This window comes from Lates calcarifer, linkage group LG5, assembly GCF_001640805.2.
Source record: "Lates calcarifer isolate ASB-BC8 linkage group LG5, TLL_Latcal_v3, whole genome shotgun sequence".
Classification (NCBI taxonomy): Eukaryota; Metazoa; Chordata; class Actinopteri; family Centropomidae; genus Lates; species Lates calcarifer.
Genome location: NC_066837.1, coordinates 4,620,963 through 4,642,277, shown reverse-complemented (window position 1 = coordinate 4,642,277; position 21,315 = coordinate 4,620,963). Strand labels below are relative to the sequence as shown.

The window sequence follows — 21,315 nt, the reverse complement described above, 5'->3', positions numbered from 1 at the left end:
CCTCTTTCTTCTCTTTCTTTTTGGTCTGTGTTTGAGGAGGGAGGCAAATGAAAAAGGCCTGACGCAGAGAGGGAGGGAATCAGGAGCAAAGACAGAGAGGAAAAATGGATAAAGAAAAAAATATGTCTTGGCAAAGTTGGGAATAATGATTGTTAAGAGGGATCAAGTGGCATGGCAGATGGGCGTAGATCAGAAATGGACTTCTTCTTCTAAAGAGAAAATCCTCATATCTGAGAATCTGAGATCAGAGTATGTCTGTCAGTTTTGCTTGATAAATGACTCATATGATTAATTACCAAAATTGTTGGCAATTAATTTTCTATCAATGGACTTATCCTTATGAAATGACAAGTTATATGGAATGAGTGATTGCATTCATCTGAATTATTTAATAGTGGAGGTATTACTCATTCAGTAATATCCTAGCAAAGTGCTGCTGGTGGTGCTGGGAAATTGGTGGTGTGACAGTCTGCTGTTACCAGACAAGAACGTCAATATTGGACAATTCTGCAAAATTAACTCTGAATTAACTTTTTAATGTATTGCTCTCTACAACATCTGTTACATGGTTTGGAAAGGACTGCTGTTACGGTTGTCTAATTGTCTGTGATTGTGTGGAAACCCCAACGTCCCACACAAAAGTCCACTTCTCCATACGTTCATCTACGCTACATACAGGGCATACTCCTCCCTGCACTGGCATTGAATGTTAGCATCTGGGAAACTGTGAGGTGTGTAATCATCCAATATAAACACTGGATTGCTAGTTGATATCATTACACTTTTTAGCTGCCTCACAGGATACACACAAACCAACACAGGCTCTCAACTTAACAACTGACAAAAACTAGCAGTGATGGAAGTAGGGCCGGTGATGGAAACGGAGGGCAAAGTGACTTTAGGCAGCGGAAGCAAGGCAGAGCGACTTGTTTCTGTCGGCAGCTCTGATAGTGTCAGGTGTTAGGTCAAGTTCTGTCCGCTGGCCAAGAGCTTCATGCCTGTCGCAGGAACATTCACAGCTAAAGCGGAAACAACCGGTATTGTGCCAAGTTAACACTGACTGACAACACTGTCAGCAGCTCACCAGGAGAGACACTCCATGGTGTGGTAAGATTTCATAACTGAGCTATCACATACACCAACTTTATATCTGTATGAAAAAAGAATCAGATAGTCAGGCCTACTTGCTGCTGTAACTGCCAGTTAGCTAATTAGCTAACCTGGCTGCCACCAGAAAATAGCACAATTAATTGAAGATGCGTGTAAAAGAATCTGCTGATCTCTAATTGCATTAAAAAGGAACTGATTTCGGGTAAAATGCTGCTGCTGTCAGGACAGGACTGGTGTGGGCCCCGAGAGCAAAATATCAGTGTTCAGATATATTAAATAATATATTGAATGATGCATTCAAGTAAACTTGATTTTTAGCAGTTCAAACCTCTTTTCTTCGCTCATTCCCTTTCTGTCCATTCATCTCTCTGGCTTCATCACCCTGTGGAAAAACTTTACTCTGTTTTACTCTGATTTAGCTCCACGTAGGTCGAGCTGCTTTACACAAATCCACAAAAATCAGGATGAAATTTGTAAATTATTTTCTCCAAGTGTGAGGAGGCCAACTCAGTGGTTAATTGTTTTAAAGAATTTTGAAGGAAACTGCAGTTTATTTACCTGTGCAGCAGCTTTTCCTCCCTCTCAAGTGCTTGCTGGCAGGATGGAGAGGCTTTAAGGTGGTTTGACCCTGAAGCCGCTGTAGAAATGAACACAAATTAGATCTTTTTTTCAAATGGCATGTAACTCCTATACACAGAGACCATTGACTAGCAGTTCTACAGGACTCATAATGGCTGTTAGCATTAAAACGTTATTGATTCTTCCTGCTTAACTCTCTGCTGACTTTTTTCCAGCTCATTACTCTGTTATTTGATGGAGCCTTTTTCCTCTCTCTCCCTCTTTGTTTCCCCACTGAGAATGAGTGGAACGGCCTACAGTACAGCTGGGATTGGTTATTATTTACTGACTTGGCACATGCACACACATGCACACACACGCACACATACACACACACACACACACACACACGCAGTGGAAACAAATTGGGTGAATCTGCTCTGCACGTAGGAATGTGAGGCGCATGTGTTTGTGTGTTTTAGGTCTGGATGACAGAGCTGAGGGAATGAAAGAGGGATGTAGAGAAAGAAAGGAAGGAAAAAGAAAGACATAAAAAAGGAGAAAGACAAAAACAAGACAGAAAGAAAAGGAAAATGAGCAATAGAGAGAGAAAAAGAATTTGATTTCTGGGATACAGACTGATCTCGCCCTCGTCTGTCTCGCCTGACAACAAAGGTTAAAAACACTTTTCTCCCTCAGTCTTTCTGCGTCTCTTCACCAACTCCCCTCCTTCCTCATTCTGTCGCTCATTTCCTAATGTTGCTTTCCCTCTGTCTTCCTCTCTGTCTTCACACTTTCAACAAAACCTAGAATATATGCACTCATTTTTCGACATCCCTGGACTGCTCCTTCATCCTCCTCTCCATCTTTAGTCTTTCTCTTTCCATCAGTCCATGGAGGGCAGCGGTGGATGAAAGGATCGGGGAGAGAGGGGGGGGGGGGGGTCTGTTGCTCCGCTGATGGTGAGGAATTACAGGGAGGGAAAGCAGAGAGGAGAAGTGAAGAGGTTTCTGTGTTGACCTTGTCCTGCTGCCAAACGGTGGGATGGAGGTGGTGGTGGTGGTGCAAGGGATTATGGGTGGGGGTTGTAAGTGAGGATAAGGGATAGGGAGAGAAATAAATGAAGTGAGAAAGAGAGTACTACGCAAGAAAAGAATCAGGAGAGAGTAAGTCCTGGTTGGAGTCCATAAGATACACACAAGTCTTAATTAAGAAGCTCAAACAAAAATCTAGCACAATTAAACTGCTTAAGAACGAACCAGACACAAGATGAATGTCCAGCAACAGAGATAAACACAGGCATGCCTTCTGCTGTACACTGCACCACCCCATGAGGTGTAACTGCTGTGATCTGTTTAGTGTTTTGCCGTCTTCCTGTCCTTCACTAAACATGAAAAGTGTTGGGGTTTGTGTCCTTCCCAAACTCCCTCACTGAGGCTGTGAGTTAAACTTAATACAGTTCAAGAGCCATAATGTTTTTATTTTTATGTATGTACATTTACACTGATTTTAAGTCTGTCTTTGGTCTGCACCTACTCAGGCTCTGTAGCTATTAAATTGGATATTATCATCCATCAATAGTCTGGTGGTGGACTTAAAGCCTACAGTGGGTTTACCAAAGCCCTCTGGCTGAAAACAACACTGTCAGAGCAGTGAAATCAAAACAATGAGCTGAAAGATGCTAAAATGCTCCACAGAGCTGTGGTCAGCTGCAGAACTGTCGACCTCTTTCATGTTCCACAGTCATTTGATCCCTTGTTAATGTAAAAATATTGATTACTGCAGCTTTAAGATTCATTAATAAGTACACGCTCAGCGCTCAGTTTATTTTTCCTCTATGAGAAAAATGACTAAAGCTAGAAAACTTAACTGTCCTCCACGAAGGAAGCAGCCACCAGCTTAGCCAGGGAGGGAGATGGTCCATACTAACTTGCTCTAAACTGGCATCATCTTGAAGTTTGTATACTATGACTATACATGGTTAAGTTCATCTTTGAGCTACACAGGGATAGACTGGGATGATGTGGGTTTATCCTTTATTACAGCCCCAGCTGATCTCCTTTCCATTTGCACAGCTTCCATCTGACTCCACATATTTGTCTTCTGTCCCGTTTGTCTAAGAATGAACTCCATTAACTTTCTTTTATTATCCTTACTGCGTGTTTTCAAAAGTTACTAGTATTTTGCATTAAAAGAAAGAAAGAAAGAAAAAGTAATTCACCAATCTCTGTTAACCTGCCTCGTGCACTGTAGCTCACTTTTCTACATTTTCCAACATGGCATTCAACAACCCAGATTAAGTCTAAACTTGTTCCACTCTGCAACTGTGGAGAGGAAATACAACAGTTTTTGCAGTCGAGAAAAACTAGGCTCTGCCTCTCACTGAGAATGCAACGCGTGTCAATGCTGCACTGCATTCTGGTCTATTGGAGCTTCTGTCTGAAACACTTCAGGAAGATTACATTCTTCATAGGAAAATGTTATGCTTTTAGACACTATTCCATACATGCATCACCACTCATTTAACTTTTTGCTAATTGCTATATAACTGTATATCATCTGTAGCACTTATTTTAGCCTGATTCAAGCAGTAAAACATTTATTGGTAATGTTTTACTTTTAATCCCTCTATTTGGCACTTGTACACAAACATTTAACAGTTTATAACACACTGTAATGTAGTTGTTCACAGCTGTAAGGACATTTTAAGTGTTTATTATAAGATTATCCCTTTCCAGCCAGTGTTAGATGTGTGGCACTATAAAGAAATAAACCCCCAGGAATGTTGTTTTCAATAATTCATGACTTGTTAAAAGTTCTATGAAGCCACCAAGCACGAGTAGCTGGACAGTCACGTCTGCTCAGCTCAGGAGACAGTGGATGATTAGGAAGGTTTGTCTGGGTTCTAAGGCTATAAACTCTGACCTATGATATTAGGCTTCAGGTACAGTCACACTGGATTTTGCTCCCCCCATTTCACTTCCTTGAGGAGGGGGGTGAGATGGTCACAAGTTGACCCGCCTCTTTCATTGGTGGGTTTAAATTTAAGGAACGTTAATTGTTTATATCCTCGTTTATGTAACTTCACCTTTACTATTTGTACATCATTCACCTTCACTGACACATGTTTAAATACATATCTTGCATGAATACCTTCCTTGTCATATTCCTTGAATCAGTTTGTGGCAATTGTTAAATGTAAGTGCCATACAATTTTGAGAAAATGCTTGCAAGTAACGAGCAAACAACTGTGGTTTTTTACTAATTAAAAACTAAGTTCAACTAACTTTGTTGAACTCAGTGTCAGGGTGATTTAAAATTAGTTTAGAAACGTGGAGAGAGTCTGGAAAGGGCATTTTTTCAAGAGAAGAACTAAATAATCCCTGTTTTGAGAGATTACTCCCCCGCTCCTCCTCCCTTGACAGCCGCCACCACTCCCCTCCTAAGTGGTGAAGACGCCAGTGTCAGGGCGAGAGACACTGCAGGCTCTACTGGTGGCGATTGCAGGCTTGGTCTGCAAAGTTGCATCACTTAGCGCTGAAAAAGAGAGAGAGAGAGGGAGAGGGAGAGAGGGAGGATAATACTGAGACAAATAATGGGAAAAGTGTGAGGGGAGGAAAGGGTGGGAGCCCACGTCTAACTCCCACAGTCTCCCTCCCTGTTGTTGCCGTTTTTCACCGCCTGCTCATTTCTCTGCTTCCCCGCATGATGCCATTTTTCTTGTCTGAGGAAAATTCACTCTCCTGAGTACTGGCATAAAAAACATACTGTGAATCACAGCTGACATCATATAAAACAGTGGTTCAACACATTCACAAGTTGCGAACACTGACAGTAAATTTCCCTTTCGCTGCCGTGGCGGCAGAAACCACCTAAGTGCAGTGGCAGTGGTTTTGTTTTTGTGACTGGAGTTTGAAATGTGATATGGTCATTAGTGTTTTGGATGATGTTCATAGGCTTTGGTTCTTGAAAACAGTCAAAAACATATTGGGTAATTTGAAAAATACTTGGATGTCAATAAGGAAAGAAGAACTCTTGTTTGTCTTCCACTTAAAAGAAAGACAAAAAATTTTAGCCTCCAAGAACTTTGTTTCTCTTCTTGTCTCCATCTCTCCACAGTCTGTGTGGTAAGAGGAACCCCCTGCTGTTTTCTTCATGATTCTCATCCCATGTCTGTGTCCTTAGAATCCCTTTTTCTTCTCAGTGCAAACCACTCTTTGTTTTTGTCCACTGCTGTTCGAGCAGGTGTCCACTTTCAGCCAAGACCAGACATTTCCAATGAATGCACATCAGCCCTTTACCGTCAGTCTCTCTCCTCATGTCTCTGTATGCCTCAGAGCTACAAAAACAAAGTCTCCTGCCATCGTTGCTGTTGCAGCAGCATTGCATAATACCTTATAAGGATGTGGGATGGAAACATCAAAGGATGTAACCCCTAAAAAAACAAGGACTGACATCGTTTCTGGAGTGATGGACTATCTTGTGTCGCTCCTCCCTCTCTCTAGAAGTTTCTCTGCGTGCACATCAAACTGAATCCCACTTTTCTTATTCAAAAAACCCTTAAAATGCCAACTTTTAAAAACAGAGTTCATTCTCCAATCCCACTCTGTCTCCTAAATTTTACACTCAGTTTTTTTCTTTATCAGATGTGTCCTGTGGTTAGGAGAGGAAGACAAACAAGGGAATGAGGAGAAAATGAAAACTATGTGTCGTAACACCAATATCCACAAAGCAGCACCATAAACTGAAATCAAAAATGTCTTCTTTTTTTATTTAACAAATCTCCTATGACAGAGTGGCAAGAATTAAACAAGAAAAGTGGAAAAGGGAGTTGAAAAATGCACTGAAGAATAAAAAATGAGAGAAGAAAAAGGAGTGGGAGGTACAGAGGGCAGAGGAGAGGGGAGGAGAACAGGAGAGGTATGCTCTGCTGGAGGACTGGGAGAGGAAAACCACAGGAAGGAGTGAGAGGGAGGGAAGTAGAGAGAGAGAGAAAGGAATAAAAAAAAGAAATGCAGGGAGGGAGAGGCCAGATCAGGGCGCCATGGAAGCAAAGGTTTCCTGTGAGGGGAGGAAAGACTCTCATATGTGTGTTAGTGTATGAATGTTACACCCAAGGGGCAGGCACTCATTACATTTAGCTGTGTGAGAAATGTCCTGTGTCGTTTTTCTAAGCTGAAACTGTGTATACTGTGCACACTAAATAGCTCCAATACACAGAATACAGATATGATGAAATGTTCTGTATAGATGCATGTGCATTGCTCTCTTTCTGAGGACATGGGAGCATCAGCAACACTGTGCTTTTACAGTATGTGTGAACTCTTTTACATACAACTGTGTGCACAGTTAAAGTCTATGTACGTTAAAATGTTTCCAAGTGTAAATTGATGTTTATTTGCATGTGCATGTGTATTCACTTGTGTGAGTGCACTAAGAAGCTGCAGTCCACAGAATATGGGTGTGACCAAATGTATATATATATGCACATGCTGCCTGTGTTTATGTGTGTGTGTGTGTGTGTGTGTGTGTGTGTGCGTGTATTACAATCTTTGTGAGGACTAATTTCAGTTTTGAACCAGCATAGCGAGGACAGTTCTGGATTGTGAGGACATTTAGTTTGCTTCAAAGGACCCTGCAGGTTTTAAAGTTAAAGTTGAGGGTAAGGGTTGGGGCTGGGCATTTAGATTAAATGGTTAATGTCACGGAGGTTCCTCACAAGTATAGACAGACAAACGTGTGTGTGTATCACTATATGCGACTGTGTGCAAAAAGTACACATGTTTGTGTGCGAACAGTTAAAGTATGTGTTTTGCTAGGCAGTAGGGGATCCATAAGAGGCTCCGGGCATGCTGCCCAAACACAGGTCATTGAGGGAAAAGAGAAGGGGGAGGAGCTGCTGGAGGTGGAGGGGGGGCACTCACGTGTGGTTATGAGTCTTGCGCATGTCTGGTGTGACTTCAGCTTGCATGCGTGCCTGGATACATATGGTCCTGTATGTGCATGTCTTCACAATACCTCCAAATAACAGTGTGTGTGCGTGTGTGTGTGTGAGAGAAGTTAGCGAGGTTGCTGTGGAATGTGAAACCAGTGTGGTGAGGTAGCTGGCAGGCCGGCAGAAGGACCTAAACACTGACTTCATTGTGGTTTTAGCCTCTGCCTCATATTATGTCGGGGGATCCTGTCGGTGATTGTGGAAGAATTTGTGGTGACAGCAAGTTTAGAAGTTAAAGAGGTGTACATGTAGCTGGAAACTTGCCGGTTTCAATGCAGTCAGTGAAAGTAAATTAAGGACGCTCTCACTGCCAGCTATCATTAAAGAGCCATATAGCGAGACACCCAATAGAGGTTTTGCCGTTGTGTCACAAATCTACTTGCAACCCACGTCTGGCGCCATTTAGGAGGTGCACTGGAGGCAAACATTGGCTATATATATGACTACTGTCTAGAAAAACAGATACCTGAAAACATGTGTGTGTGTGTAAGGCTTCCAGTGAAAGTGGAAAGTCTGCAAGGTCGATTTGTTTCCAGACTTTGGTTAAATTAATAGTTTGACACTTTAGAGAAAGACGTTTACTTGCTCTCTTGCTGAGACTTAAAGTTGATGCCACTCTCATGTTTGTGTTTTAAGTTTGCAGCTGGAACCATGAGGTGATAAACTTAGCTTAGCATAAAGACCTAAAAGTAGGGGGAAACAGCTAGCTGTCCAAAGTTTAAAAATACAGCTACCAGCACCTCTAAATCTCACAAATTAATACAATATATCTTGTTTGTTTAATGTAATCACAAATTGATTTCCTGGCAACCTCATCTTCTCATTTAAAGAAGCTATTTGCAAGTTTTGCTATTGCTACATAGCTATCATTAGCATTAACAGCTGTACTCACCAGTCTAGAAGACACGTTGCAAATTGAACCTCATTCCTTTACTCGCCCAGAGCTGTTTCCAGCTGTGGAAAGCAAAGGCAGTGTTAACTCTTGTGTTGCTTCTGGTTCTGTCACATTTTGTCTTCTCCTTAAGTTAGCATGCTAACCAGCTAGCTCTGACCCGTCTCGTCACTTTCCGATAGTGACTCGCTGTAGCGTATGAAATGTCCTGAAGAAGTAGAAGGAGACAAGCTATTGGTGCCAGTCCTGCATTTCTAAATTACCTCACATATCTTTGACATTTCTGTACTACAATCTCTAGTTATTTATTAGCAGATCTGACAAATGGGTGGAAAATATCAGCTTTGTCGATGTATCAGTTGGGACTTTACCCTTTACCAGCTCATGCTGTTTTGAGAATCTAGATTTACAAAAAGGCGCTGAGTGATGGTAAACTGAGCAGGTATTAGACAAGCAGATGTGTTCTTAAAACAAACAGATGACTGAGGACGTCCTGGGCAGCTCTCAGGTGTAAAAATTGTGTAACAGTGTGACTGAGAAGCAGATTGTTACGGAAAAACATGTGCGTGTGCTGTGTCAACTTTCCCAGCAGCTGTCAAGCATTTCCCTGCAGGTTTGGTCCATTTCACTCTAGAGTTTTCTGCCTTTGGTTTCCTCCTGTGAGATTTTTTTCCCTTTGAAGCAGATATCTGGATCTTGAGTCATTCGGTCTAACAAGAACTTACGAGTTGAGTCACGGACCAGAGTAGCTTTTTGTCTCATGCCTCATCCAGAGTATCATACCGCTATGGGTGGAAAACTACTGCAAAATCTCGTTTAGCCCCGCAGTGAAGGCGGACCACAGAAATGTAGAGGATCACAATAACAAACCCACATCATAATGCTTCTCAGAGGTTTTTCCCTCAGGAACAGAGCAACAACTAAAATTCACGACACAGCATTTGACCTTCCTATAATTCTCCTCTAGCAATTCCCAGCTCGCTCAGCTATTGATTGATTATTTGATACATTATGATAGGTCTTTGTCACAGCAGACATTTTGACTCTTCATAGTAGGAAAAGCACATGTGTTACTAATAACGTTAAGGATCGCTCTGCTCCATTTAAGGGTCCCAGTAAGATATGACAGTGTGCCAGCACGGTCAATGCCAGGACCCTGAAAATGAGGCAACTAAAAGGAATTCAGCCATCATTAATTTTATTATTTACACCTGTGATTTTCCTACTGAGACACAAATTCTTTATACTTACGTGTAACCTTAGTTACTCAACATATTTCTTGGTTTGCTTTGATGACTTAAAGACCAAAACCATACTCATTTATGCTGTGTGATATACCGAATAACATATCAAAGTGGTACTAATGGTAAATAATACAGATCAGTTATTAAACAAGATTAGATAAAACTCATAATGTAACTTATAAAACAGCAAATACCACTACAACAAAATGTAAAGCAGCTACATGATATGTCATTTATTAATATTACCTTAGTAGTTAGTATTTCATTGTCACTTAACGCATGAGTAATATTTTTACTTATGTGTAACATTTAAGTTGTTTATTCCTGTACCCCTGCCTCAGGGTGGTTTACGTTCCTTCCTTCCTGTTTTACAGGGTATAGTTTTGTGTTAATGATAAAGGGTGTAACAAGTCCATGTAAGAAGCGAGTGAAGAATGCTACTTCATCAAGGAATCAGTGTGACAAAAGTAAAATTTGTACAAATGTAAAACCTAGTGAGCCGTATCAGTCTAAATGTGTTTGTCTCTCTGGTTCAGGGAAATCTGATTCTGCGTACTTTAAACTGATGTTAAAGAGCTACTCCACTCTAATTGATTTATGTTTTGTTTACTGCAGAAACTACATTGGCTGTTTTCCTGCTATGGTTTACTCGCTGTTGGACACAGTATTTGAATGCTTTAATAGGGTCTCAAAAGATCTGACTGTGGCTGTGACTAATGTTGCTGGAATGATTTCACAATAATTCGAAAGCCAAATTGATTTTTTTAAAAAGCAAGCAGCTAAAATCCATCACTTCAGATCTGGCCCTGCTGTACACTGATGTCAGTGGCAGACTGATGCAAAACCATTTAACTTACCTGATCGGTCAATGTCCCACTGTGAGAGACTTTTTGTGTGGCTGATTTGATTGCCAGGTAGCAGATGTGTGTTTTGCCCAGTGGAACAGACTTGTCTCACTCCACTGTGAGTGCAGGAAGGGACTTCCTGCAGCAGTTAACACCCACAAGAGACCTGTGGATCCCTGTCAGAAAGTGAGACAGGGAGAGAGAGCATGTGAAGGTTATGGGATGCACAGGGCAAAAACAAAAGTGTACTTTGTATGCGAACTCCTAAGAGCGTGCCGTCCCCTGCATCAGATACCTTCCAAAAAGTGATTTCATACATTTAACTCTGAGATAAATTGGATTACTGAATGATTGAATATCTTGTTTGATAAATTTTGAGAGTTTTTGAGTTTTTAATTCACAAATCTAAAATCCAAAGTGTCCCCAAGTGAAATTTTGTCTCGTTGATATTCGACTGTGTGTATTTGTAATTAAATAACAGCTGACAGGAGCTTTACAGAAGCAAAAGTAAACAAAGTAAGCAAAAGCAACCTCTGCTTAAGTTAAGTTCAAGTTAACTTAGGTTTTCCATTGGTTAGCTTAGCACTAGCCGTTAGCTTAGCATTGACTTTTCACAAATATTTTTGAAATGTATGCTTTTAAAACCAGTGAAAGTGGCATCAAGACTTGTTAAGATTATAACAAAACATATGATATGTTTAACACAAAGCCAAACAGCAAACAAACACACTGAAAGCAATACTGTCAGTAGCTGAAAGCATTTTGGTCTACGACAGAAAGAAGAAAACTAAGACAAAGATCCAAAGATAACATAAGAACGGTAACATTTTCAGTGCTGTGACATTGCTGATACTTTGAACATGGAGTCAGAAATGGATGCTGAAAGCCATTTAGTTGGTTTATTAACCTGGTCCTATTTCCCCAGGTGGTCAGCACTAACCAGCAGCCATGCTGTCATTGGACGAGCCGCTGGATTTGAAGCTTCCCTCAGGACGGACAGATGGTCCAGTGAGATTGGGAAAGAGGGCATATCCTTCCTCTATCTGTGCCCCCCTCAGCACCACACGACCACGCCTGCTATGTACCACCTTTCCTTCACCGCCCTCCTCCCCAGGTAAGAGTTAACCAGGTGGGTTGTCTAACAAAATATTCTTGGCACGCTCTCCACCTCCCCCTTTTCTTCACATGCCTTTGCCATGTTGCAATGCAGACCAGCACTGTCATAATGCAATAGTATAATAAGTAAATTATCTGTTCTCACTTTCCCAGTAACTTAATATTGTAAATCCAATGAATGGTAGCTCTCTTCTGTCCTCAAATAGACATACATTGTCCCCAGATTTGTCAGTGTGGCTCATAACAAGAGGAGCGTGACACTGACATAAAGTGACCTCAAAGAAATCCACAACATGGCCTCCGTGACAGCCTGAATAGACCATATAACATCATACTCGAAGTGCCCAATGTGCAGAGTATATAATATGGGGACAGTATATGGCTTTGTACTCTATGTATCTGCTTGTTGGTTAATACTCTCTCATCCCTTTTATAATTTTGTCCCAACCTCCACTGAAGATTCCCAGTCTTCCTCTCAAGAGCGACCCGGGTCCTGCTTCACTCCTCCGGCCATGGACCTCAGCCTGTCCCCCTCCTCCCGCCACACCTCCTCCCTCTCCCCATCTCCTTCCTCCCCCTCTTCCCCCTCTCCTTCCTCGCCCCTGGAATCCCCTCACAGCAGCAGCAGCCCTCAGCCACATCTGTTCTCCAGGGTGAGTCCCAAGTGTTCACTTAGAAGTTAGATTAATCATCCAGTCCTAGGTATTTTTTACAAACGTTTATTTTGCTCATAGACATGACTATCGGGTGTGAGAGTAACAGCCAGTTAGCGTAGCTTAGCACAAAGACTGGAAACGGGGGGAAACAGCTAGCCTGGCTCTGTCCAAAGGTAACAAAATCTAAAGCTCACAAATGAATGTTTATAAATCAACTAGATGCTGGAAGTAGCTTCTTATTTACTATACAGAGGTGTATTGATCTTCTCATGAAATTCTCAGCAAACACACAAGTGAGTGTATTTTCTCAAAATGTCTGTTTTTCTAATGCAGTAATTTAATCACATTTCCACCCAATACATCGTGGCTACAGTGCCCTGACCCCTTCTTTTTTCTTGGTGACAAAGCCATGGCCAGTGTGTGTTTCACTTAAGTTAAATGTGATCATAAGAATCTAAATCTGCTGTTTCATAAACATGCATTTGAGGGAAAACTGTTCTGTATAGGTGTGTATCCTCATATAATCAGTTAATTGTATGTATGGGCATGAACACAGCTTTCTCAGAATAATCCAGCCAGGGACTGGTTGTGACTGAATGTGCTCCACTCTCCTTCAACAGTACTGAATTGAATTGGGATCCTGGGAGCGAATCTAATTTGTTGGTGCAGTGTCTGCACACAGCACACAGCCAGTCCAGTGACTCTGTCTAAATCAAATTCTAGCCATGATTGAACGGTAAAACATCAAACACACAAGCTTCTTTGTTGGAGCATCAAATCTCTTCTCTTGGCCCAGATTCATCTTTTAGCTCAGAAAGTACCTTTTAAAAAGTAGACTGTGAGAAGCACTCATCATTTCCCTTAGATGCACTTAGTAGGTTCCTCAAAGATGTCTTTGATACTGTCGCAGCAGCTCTTTGTCCATAATAACTCACTTAGTTGACCAGTGAGAATTTCCCTTCCAATTTTAAACACACAGAACTTCCACACATCTCTAAAACCATGACACCTCATGCCCATGTGTCTTTATATTAACAAACTATGGAAAATATTCAGAGGCAACAGATCCATTTCATGTGAACTGGTGAAGTACGGCAGTGTTACTAGATCCTGTACGGTGCTCTGGACAAACATATCCCCCAAACATTTAAGCAAAATTGTAAAATAAATGTGTTAGTGTTAACATTGGATTTTATATAGATGCTAGCAGTGGTTTGCAGTTATGTTGCCATGTTGTCACAAATCCCCAGTGTCTCCAACTCGGAATTACAAGTTGGAGGTTGGCATGAGTGGTTTTCCCACTTGGTTTCTGGTAATTGCAGTGTGAACGATATGACATGATTTAAATAGTCTTTCTCGCCTGCTGTGAACTCTGACCTTTTTCTTCCTCCACTCTTTCAGGAGGCAGCTCGTCATCAAGGTGTGGAGGGCGGAGCTTCCCCGCAGGGTTATCCGTTTTATCTGCCGATCGGAAGCCCACCGAGGGGCTACAGCTTCCCCTCCTCCATGTTCATCGGGCAGAACAGAGAAAAGCAAGTTTCACCAGAGCCCTCACTGGACGGTCAGCTGGCCTGCCGCTGGATGAAGGTAAATGTATTTCCTAAAACAAAAACAAATCAACGCACAGAGACGGGTGTCTATCAATATTCTGCACAAGTTTATGTTTATTAAATCACAAGTGCAACTGCGTGAGCTGGCTTCATAAAGTTGAGCAGCCATAACAGGCACATTTCAGTTTCTGCCAGAAGAATATCACAGAGGACTTTGATGAAAAAGACTGCAACTATTATTCTGACAGCTAGGTGGTGATGACAGCTCAGTGTAATCATCAGGTCTCAGTTAACAATAGGGGATGAACATACAACAACAACAATACTAAAAACTGGTGCTGAAATGATTTTTCACAAAGTGTCACCTTGGCATCTTGAAACTTGCAAGATCATTTTACATGAACTAAGTGATTAATTCAGTACAAGGTATGTGGCAATACAAAACATAAAAGTGCTATAGAATAAAGAAAAACACTGACTTAATCTACAGTATATCAAGATATAAACTGGTCTTGATGTTTTAATGGGAAAACTAATGATTCAGTCAGGTCAGTATACCTGTGATATTACAGTACGTTGGGTAAACTCTCCTTCCTTCACTATCCTGCAGTGCCACCTGCTGTTCGACTCGCTGCAGGACTTGGTGGACCACATCAATGACTTCCACGTCAAACCTGAAAAGGATTCTGGGTACTGCTGCCAGTGGGAGGGCTGTGCTCGAAACGGGAGGGGCTTCAATGCCAGGTATGCTCACACTGATACAACTGAAATGCCAGCTTACTTTACTCAACATGCCAGATAAACTATCTTGGAGCAAATATCCTGTTGGGAATTATTAATTAATCAACTGATTTCAGCACTGTGGATGAGTCATGCTAACCCCTTACCATCTATGTTTCCTCTTATATTTTACTTATTATTTTATACACTTTCCCCAAATTTAGCCTGAAATATTAATAATAATGTTTCTTTGGAAACTCTGGGATCTTCATTAACATTTTAGATCAAGTTAAGTGGGTGTGAATGCTGTTTGAGTGAGTTTTTAACAGACTACTAGACCAGTTAGTCAGGAAGTTGTAAAGGAGGTTAAACTTACATCTGACAGTCTGTAGGAGTGGTCAAGGAAACTTCAAGGTCACATACTTGTCACCTGATTTGCCATCACCAGCTGCAAACACTGAAGCACACTGTAATGTGTCCACACTTTGAAAAAACATAAGGATGTTTGCTAAAGATGGGACAAATTCTACCAGGAACGGAGAACAGTGACTAAAAAAAAATATGTTTGCTCAACAGCACTGCAAACTACGCTTCCAGGAACAAGTTGAAACCACACAGTAATGAATAGAGAGATAAGGTTAAGGTTTCAAGGAAGGCAGGAGGTTAGATTGCATCATGACCTTATATAATGTTATAGTTCTGGCAGCCTTTAATGACTGATCAGAAAACTAACTGTTTATGCATCGTAATGAGATGATCAGTGTTATTCACTTCAACCGTCAGTGGTTTTAATGTTGTGGCTGATCAGTGTATATATGTGTGCCTTTTGTAACCAGCATTTGTTTGACTGTGTCATGTTTTATAGATATAAAATGCTGATTCACATCCGCACACATACCAATGAAAAGCCGCACCATTGTCCTACCTGTAACAAGAGCTTCTCACGTCTGGAGAACCTGAAGATACACACCCGCTCACACACAGGTGAGTTCACAATGAAAAAAATCCCACCAGGCAGCTTTAAAAGAAAAGTGAGGTGATATTTGATATTTCTGTTATTGCCAACAAATCTCATAAAAAGACCAAAACCAACAATTAAGTGATCATGAGTTGATCTACTAACAAGTACTCCAGAGCCTGATGTAAGTTATTCCTTTGGACCATAGAGCTCAGTCCAAAAACGATTAAAAACACGAGTGACAGCAACATAATTAAACTGGATGACATGTTCCTCCATGACAGTTTGAGTTGTTTGCTAACCTTTTTGTTTAAAAAACAGAAAAGAAAAGAAAATATACTGTATATTTGTGACTGGTTTTTAAAGAGTTATGTCTTCAGTGGGTAAAACGGGCCTGTGGCTGCGTGCCACAGACAGGGTAGGGTGTCAGAAAATATTGAGAAACAAAATAACACAATGTTGGTTCCAGTTCATTCATGACATTTTTGACAATAACAAAACTATAAAACATCACCAAACACATCCTTTAATCAACACAGCAAATCATTGTGCAAGCAAGCCAGATAAGAGCCGGAAAACAATCTGATGAGCGAGATTCATTCCTCCGCAGTGTTGGTACACACAACATGTGGGCCCACCGGCAATTGTGCTGTATTCAGAGATTAACAAGATACTTAGAGATGAGTAACACCAGGGCTATGGCTATGTATAGAGACACACACAGACACAGTGTCTTTCATTATACCCTCCAAGCCTCTTCCAAAGCAGGCTTTCTGTTACAGTAGAAACTACAGTAGTTTCTAACAGAACAAATCTAGCCCAACCCGGGCATCATCAGGGCTGATTTTTTCTATTGTTTTCACAGGCTGAGCAGTTCTCCTCATAATCAGTAAAATGACAGTTGAGCCGTACCCAACCACTTAAGTTGGTGGGATGCGGCTTTAAATGCAGCTTTCATTTTCAGCATTGTACTTCTGAACAGATCACTTTTTTTTGTTTGCTGACAGAGTCATCTACAGTTACCTTAAGCTGAACCCAGAAGAGAGAAAACCTGACTCTTCCTGGATGTTGTGTTTAATTTCCAGCGCTACCTCGATCACTTCACTGTTTCCTGTCTTTACAGCTGCTTATCAGCTTTTTACACAATTTGTCACTTTCAGTGAATTTAGTGTGAAAGTTCCTCTGCAGGCTGACTTGTGTTGTGTAGCTGACATTGTTGGTACCCAAACTAAAACTCAGAGGGGACATAAAACAAAACTGATTACTGAGGCTGGAACAAACTTGTGCAATGCAAAAAAAAGGAGGGAAAACACCAAATGTGTCTTAACAGTTTTTTTTGTCTCATATTCAAATTCATACTTAAGTTATGAAAGTATTCTGCCAGTGAAATGACAGACAATGCACTTTGTTCCAACTGTAGTTTCAGTTCTTCAAAACTCAAGGGACGACAGATTACTACTAAAATGAATAGCCAGTGGAGACTTAACACTTGTGACAGTTGGCTTAAAGCCGTTAGTTTCAGTACACTGTCAGATCCCTGAGCAAATGTTTTATCAAGAGAAGAAGTGGAAAAACATAGCGTTGTGTGTTTGATATGCAAACCAGTGGATTTATCATGCTGATTTTAACAGCAGTGAAAATACAAACAAGTTAACAAGCACAGTGTGTTTTGAGAAGGTTGTCCTAGTATCATTGTATCATTGCTATTTTTAAGTTTTAGACACCATACCTATAATTTATTTGATATTTATTTGAAACATTTAAATGTAAAGACTGTCACTGCTTTTATTGGCCTAGTGACCACAGAGATTAAGAGATTGAATGTAAAACAGGCTTACATCATAGCAAACATTAAGCTGCTATGTTTTCCGCTCTACTTACTGCCAGTCATCTGACACCTACAAGGAGAAACAGGTGTCTGTAACAAGAATTAATCCCTTAAAAACATGACTCTATCTCTATCTCTTTACTATATTAGTCTACAGGTAGTTACTGATGCCATTAAAGTGATATAAACTGAACAAGATCCTGTTCATGCACTGTATGAGTCTCTCCACACTCATGAGTGAAACACCTTCCCACTTAACACACAGATAGTGCAAATACATACATCAAAAGTTGAGTCACTTTAAGAGTAGCTTTCTGGAATTGTGCAATATTCATGGCCAGTGACATGTTCACAGTGACTGGTCTCATATTTCACGCTGACTTGCTTTGTTACCTCTCTGCTGTTGCAAGTGAGTCATGTATGAAAACGTCTCTCTGCTACGTGTCATTCCTGTCTGTGTACTACAAGGCTCTCTTATGTGGCACACAGACTTAGATAATTTTTTTGGTTTTGTAAAGAGAAAATCTCCCCTCTGTTTGTGTGCAGTTCACCAGCCTTTTCCTCTGTCATTCATCTCATCTCAGTGCACGTCAGGGTAAAGCAATCGGTGGGGGAGGAAAGTGAAGTTTGTGCAGCGTTAGGAAACTTGTCGGTTCACATGTATAATAAGTTCACACAGCGCTGCAGAATTTTAACCACACAACATTTAACTGAATATTGCTTTTCTCATTGTGGCTCCTGACACCTGCAGTGAAGCAAGCCAGGCTTGTCTGGCCTTGTTTGTATTAATACTGTAAACAAGTAATTCATTCACTCTCCCTCCCTGTATTTGTATCTTCCTTTTTCCTTCTCCAGGAGAAAAACCCTACATCTGCCCGTATGAAGGCTGCAGCAAACGTTACTCCAACTCTAGCGACCGCTTCAAACACACCCGCACCCACTATGTTGACAAGCCTTACTACTGCAAGATGGCAGGCTGCCTGAAGCGCTACACAGATCCCAGCTCCCTACGCAAGCACATCAAAGCCCATGGGCACTTTGTTGCCCAGGAACAAGGTGCTCCGAGCAGGCTGGGGTCGGGGCTGGGCGTCCCCGGGCACCAGAGCGTCGCTGAACTTCCCTCTGTAGGCGGAGCCCACATTATCATACCTGGAGCTGCTGCAGCTCTTCTTGGGGGTCTTGGGACCTCTCTGCCTCTTTCTGCTTTCTGCCACGCCAGAGCTATGGGGCACCATGGGGCACCACTCTTTTCTGTTGGAGGCGGCAGCGGCATGGGGCCCCTAGGTCTCTCGGACTCCCCTCTGTTACACTTTGGACTTTCAGCTGCTTCGATGTTAGGGCTGGGAGCTCTGGGAGGTTTGCGGCGGATGGCGGGAAAGGAGATGGAAGGCGAAGAAGAAGAAGAGGAAGGAGAGGAGGGGGAGGTGCTGAACCTGTCTGCAGGGGTGGTGCCGCCCAGACGCAGTGACCCTTTGTCCTGGGTGGTTGTTCCCCCGAGGGCGCTCCTCCTCAAACCAGCTGTTGTCAGCTAGGTTGTGCACTCAGCAATTCAAAAAGAACCAGGAAGTGTGTGTTTGTGGTTTTCTGTGTCTGTGTTTGAGTGCATGTGATGTCTGGGTGTGTATGTTCACAGACATACAAGATTGTGGAGAGTGTGTGTGTGCATGTGAGAGATCAAAGGTCGCTGTCACCTGCAGAGCCATAAAAAGCACTTCAGTCATTCCAGCCCAGTAACAAACGAGGACAGACTGAAAAGTACATAAGTCTTTGTGTTGAGTGTACAAAGCAAGACCTCTGAGTGTCTGGTTGCACCAAGTTCTTGCACCATGCATGCTTTAGCTGTCTCACAATGTAAAGGGTAAGTTCACCCAAATTTCTAAAAAATAGATAATATATTATCTTGACGCTTCTGTTTTTTTCTGCTGAGATTTTGAGATATCCTTCTCGGATGTTTGCCGAAAACAGCTTAAAAAAGTACTATATGGATGTATCAATAACTTTTAGATGGATTGCCATGAGATTTTGTACAATCATTCATGGTCCTCAGATGATAAATCCTACTGACCCTCACTTTTTATCTAGTGCCATCATCAGGTCAATATTTTTATTTCCCCTCTAGGGATAATTTGCAAATGTTAGCATGCTAGCACGCTAAACTAAGATAGCAAGGTAACAAAATAAATCTTACACCTGTTCAAGGTGGTGGCAGATGTATTAGAGACAGATATCTCAAAAACCTAGGGGCAGAAAAAAACATCTCTCTGCATGGTTTGATACCACACAAGTGAGAAAATGTGTGATTTGGGTGAACTTAACCTTTAATATTCATGCTCCACCCACATCCTTCATCCTACCCCTTGACTTCATGGGCAATAAGCATTTTACAGCAGACAATCACCTGTATTAGATTTACTAAACCAGGTCATGAACAAAGAGCAGGTGCACTAATCATTCTACAGTTTTAATGTTTGACAACCCCCACTGACTGCTTCCACGGACCCATATCGTGCACTCCCAATAAAAAATGGAAAAGCAGGATTATGGGGCGCAATGGGAAACACAGTCCATACGTAATAATTTAATGTAAAATGAATGAATATGTGTTGTAGACTTCATTATGATATACTTATGTTGCATCCATTTGTATATTTCCTTCAGATGAAGTAAAGATTTTGTGCAGTTAAGGTTAAATTTCAAAATAAGATATCAGTCTTTTGAAAATTTGACACTGACTTCCATAACATGACGGCCGGCATTGAGATATTCATGTGTTTGAGAAGATAATTATGTGTTTTTGACAGATTTTGCACATTCGTCTACTTACACAAAAAAGGTTTAGGGCAATTTGGAATCAAACCACTCAAAGTCTGACTCACAGTTTTAGTTTTGTTTAAGGAGTTTCTGTGGCTTTAATTTGGTGCAACAGCTGACGTGCTATTTGTGCACTTTGATGATCCCTTCTCTGCTTAATTTCCACGACCACAGCAAACAAAGTAATTACCCCCCTTGAGGAAAACCAAACCTCCTGAGGCCTAATGCCACACATCCTAATTTATGTTGTAGTTAGGTCTCTGATTCACCAGTCGTAAAGGGATCTCAGTGTGGCTCTAAGCTTCTCTATTGTTTGTAACTCAGAGAGACCTTGACTCAGAATTGGTTTGGGACATTCACAACTCTACGATGTGTGATGAAAGATTATAATCCACACAGAGCTATCTGTTTGACCGTGTGATTTTTGAAGTCGCAAGAAAAAACTGTGTTGACGTAAGTGAATGTAGGTTTGAGGTTAACTCGGTTGCTTGCAGTTTATCATAGCTACTTTCTTGCTCTCCTTATCATTCCAAGACAACGATCTCACCAGGATCAGCCCCACGTTTTAGACAAGACCAACTGAGGAACACATTCAACTAGGGACAGAATAGACAAAGGTGTGTATTAGGCAATAATGGGTACACATTTGCTTTAGATGAAACGTACACAAGCCAATCAATGGTTTCTGTTTTTGAAGGGGAAATATTTGACAATGGCCACATGAGGCCTGTATCTGTGGTGTTTTATCTTGTACTCTTGTTTGCACAATGATTTATCCTAGTCAGTATTTCAAAGGTGTCCAAGTGCCTTGTGTTTCAACTGAAATATATTACACAATATATGAAAACTATTTACGCAAATGTAAAGTGTATAAATGTACTTTTCATTGCATTTTAGAAAACTGAATTTTCATAACTTGACAACAGATGTGATTTGTACATCAGGGCCACTGCAACACTTTCTAAGGACGTCACCTGTGTTGATGATTAATGACAACGACTCTATGTCAATAAACGAATGAAAGAAAATCCA

General features: G+C 41.3%; 2 protein-coding genes across 4 annotated transcripts in view; one reads left to right on the top strand and one right to left on the bottom strand.

Annotated features, from left to right (window-relative positions):
- The window catches only part of LOC108887184 (B-cell receptor CD22), a 25,975-nt gene extending 12,056 nt beyond the window's left edge, over positions 1–13,919 (bottom strand). For both annotated transcript variants that reach the window (XM_051070421.1, XM_051070423.1), the window contains exons 1-4: positions 13,794–13,919; positions 10,657–10,820; positions 8,556–8,617; positions 1,669–5,205 (exon numbers count right to left, since the gene is read on the bottom strand). The gene's annotated coding sequence lies outside the window, so the exon portion shown is untranslated. The remainder of the gene's footprint in view (positions 1–1,668; positions 5,206–8,555; positions 8,618–10,656; positions 10,821–13,793) is intronic.
- The window catches only part of LOC108887186 (zinc finger protein GLIS2), a 25,401-nt gene extending 4,086 nt beyond the window's left edge, over positions 1–21,315 (top strand). Inside the window, exons 2-7 of one of the 2 annotated variants that reach the window (XM_018682464.2) lie at positions 11,570–11,758; positions 12,220–12,413; positions 13,818–14,003; positions 14,577–14,710; positions 15,552–15,670; positions 18,328–21,315. In XM_018682464.2, the coding sequence (XP_018537980.1) occupies positions 11,593–11,758; positions 12,220–12,413; positions 13,818–14,003; positions 14,577–14,710; positions 15,552–15,670; positions 18,328–19,004 (1,476 nt within the window). In that variant the 5' untranslated portion in view covers positions 11,570–11,592 and the 3' untranslated portion in view covers positions 19,005–21,315. Of the gene's footprint in view, positions 1–11,569; positions 11,774–12,219; positions 12,414–13,817; positions 14,004–14,576; positions 14,711–15,551; positions 15,671–18,327 lie in introns of those variants that run through there. The other variant, XM_018682465.2, reaches the window with a different exon arrangement.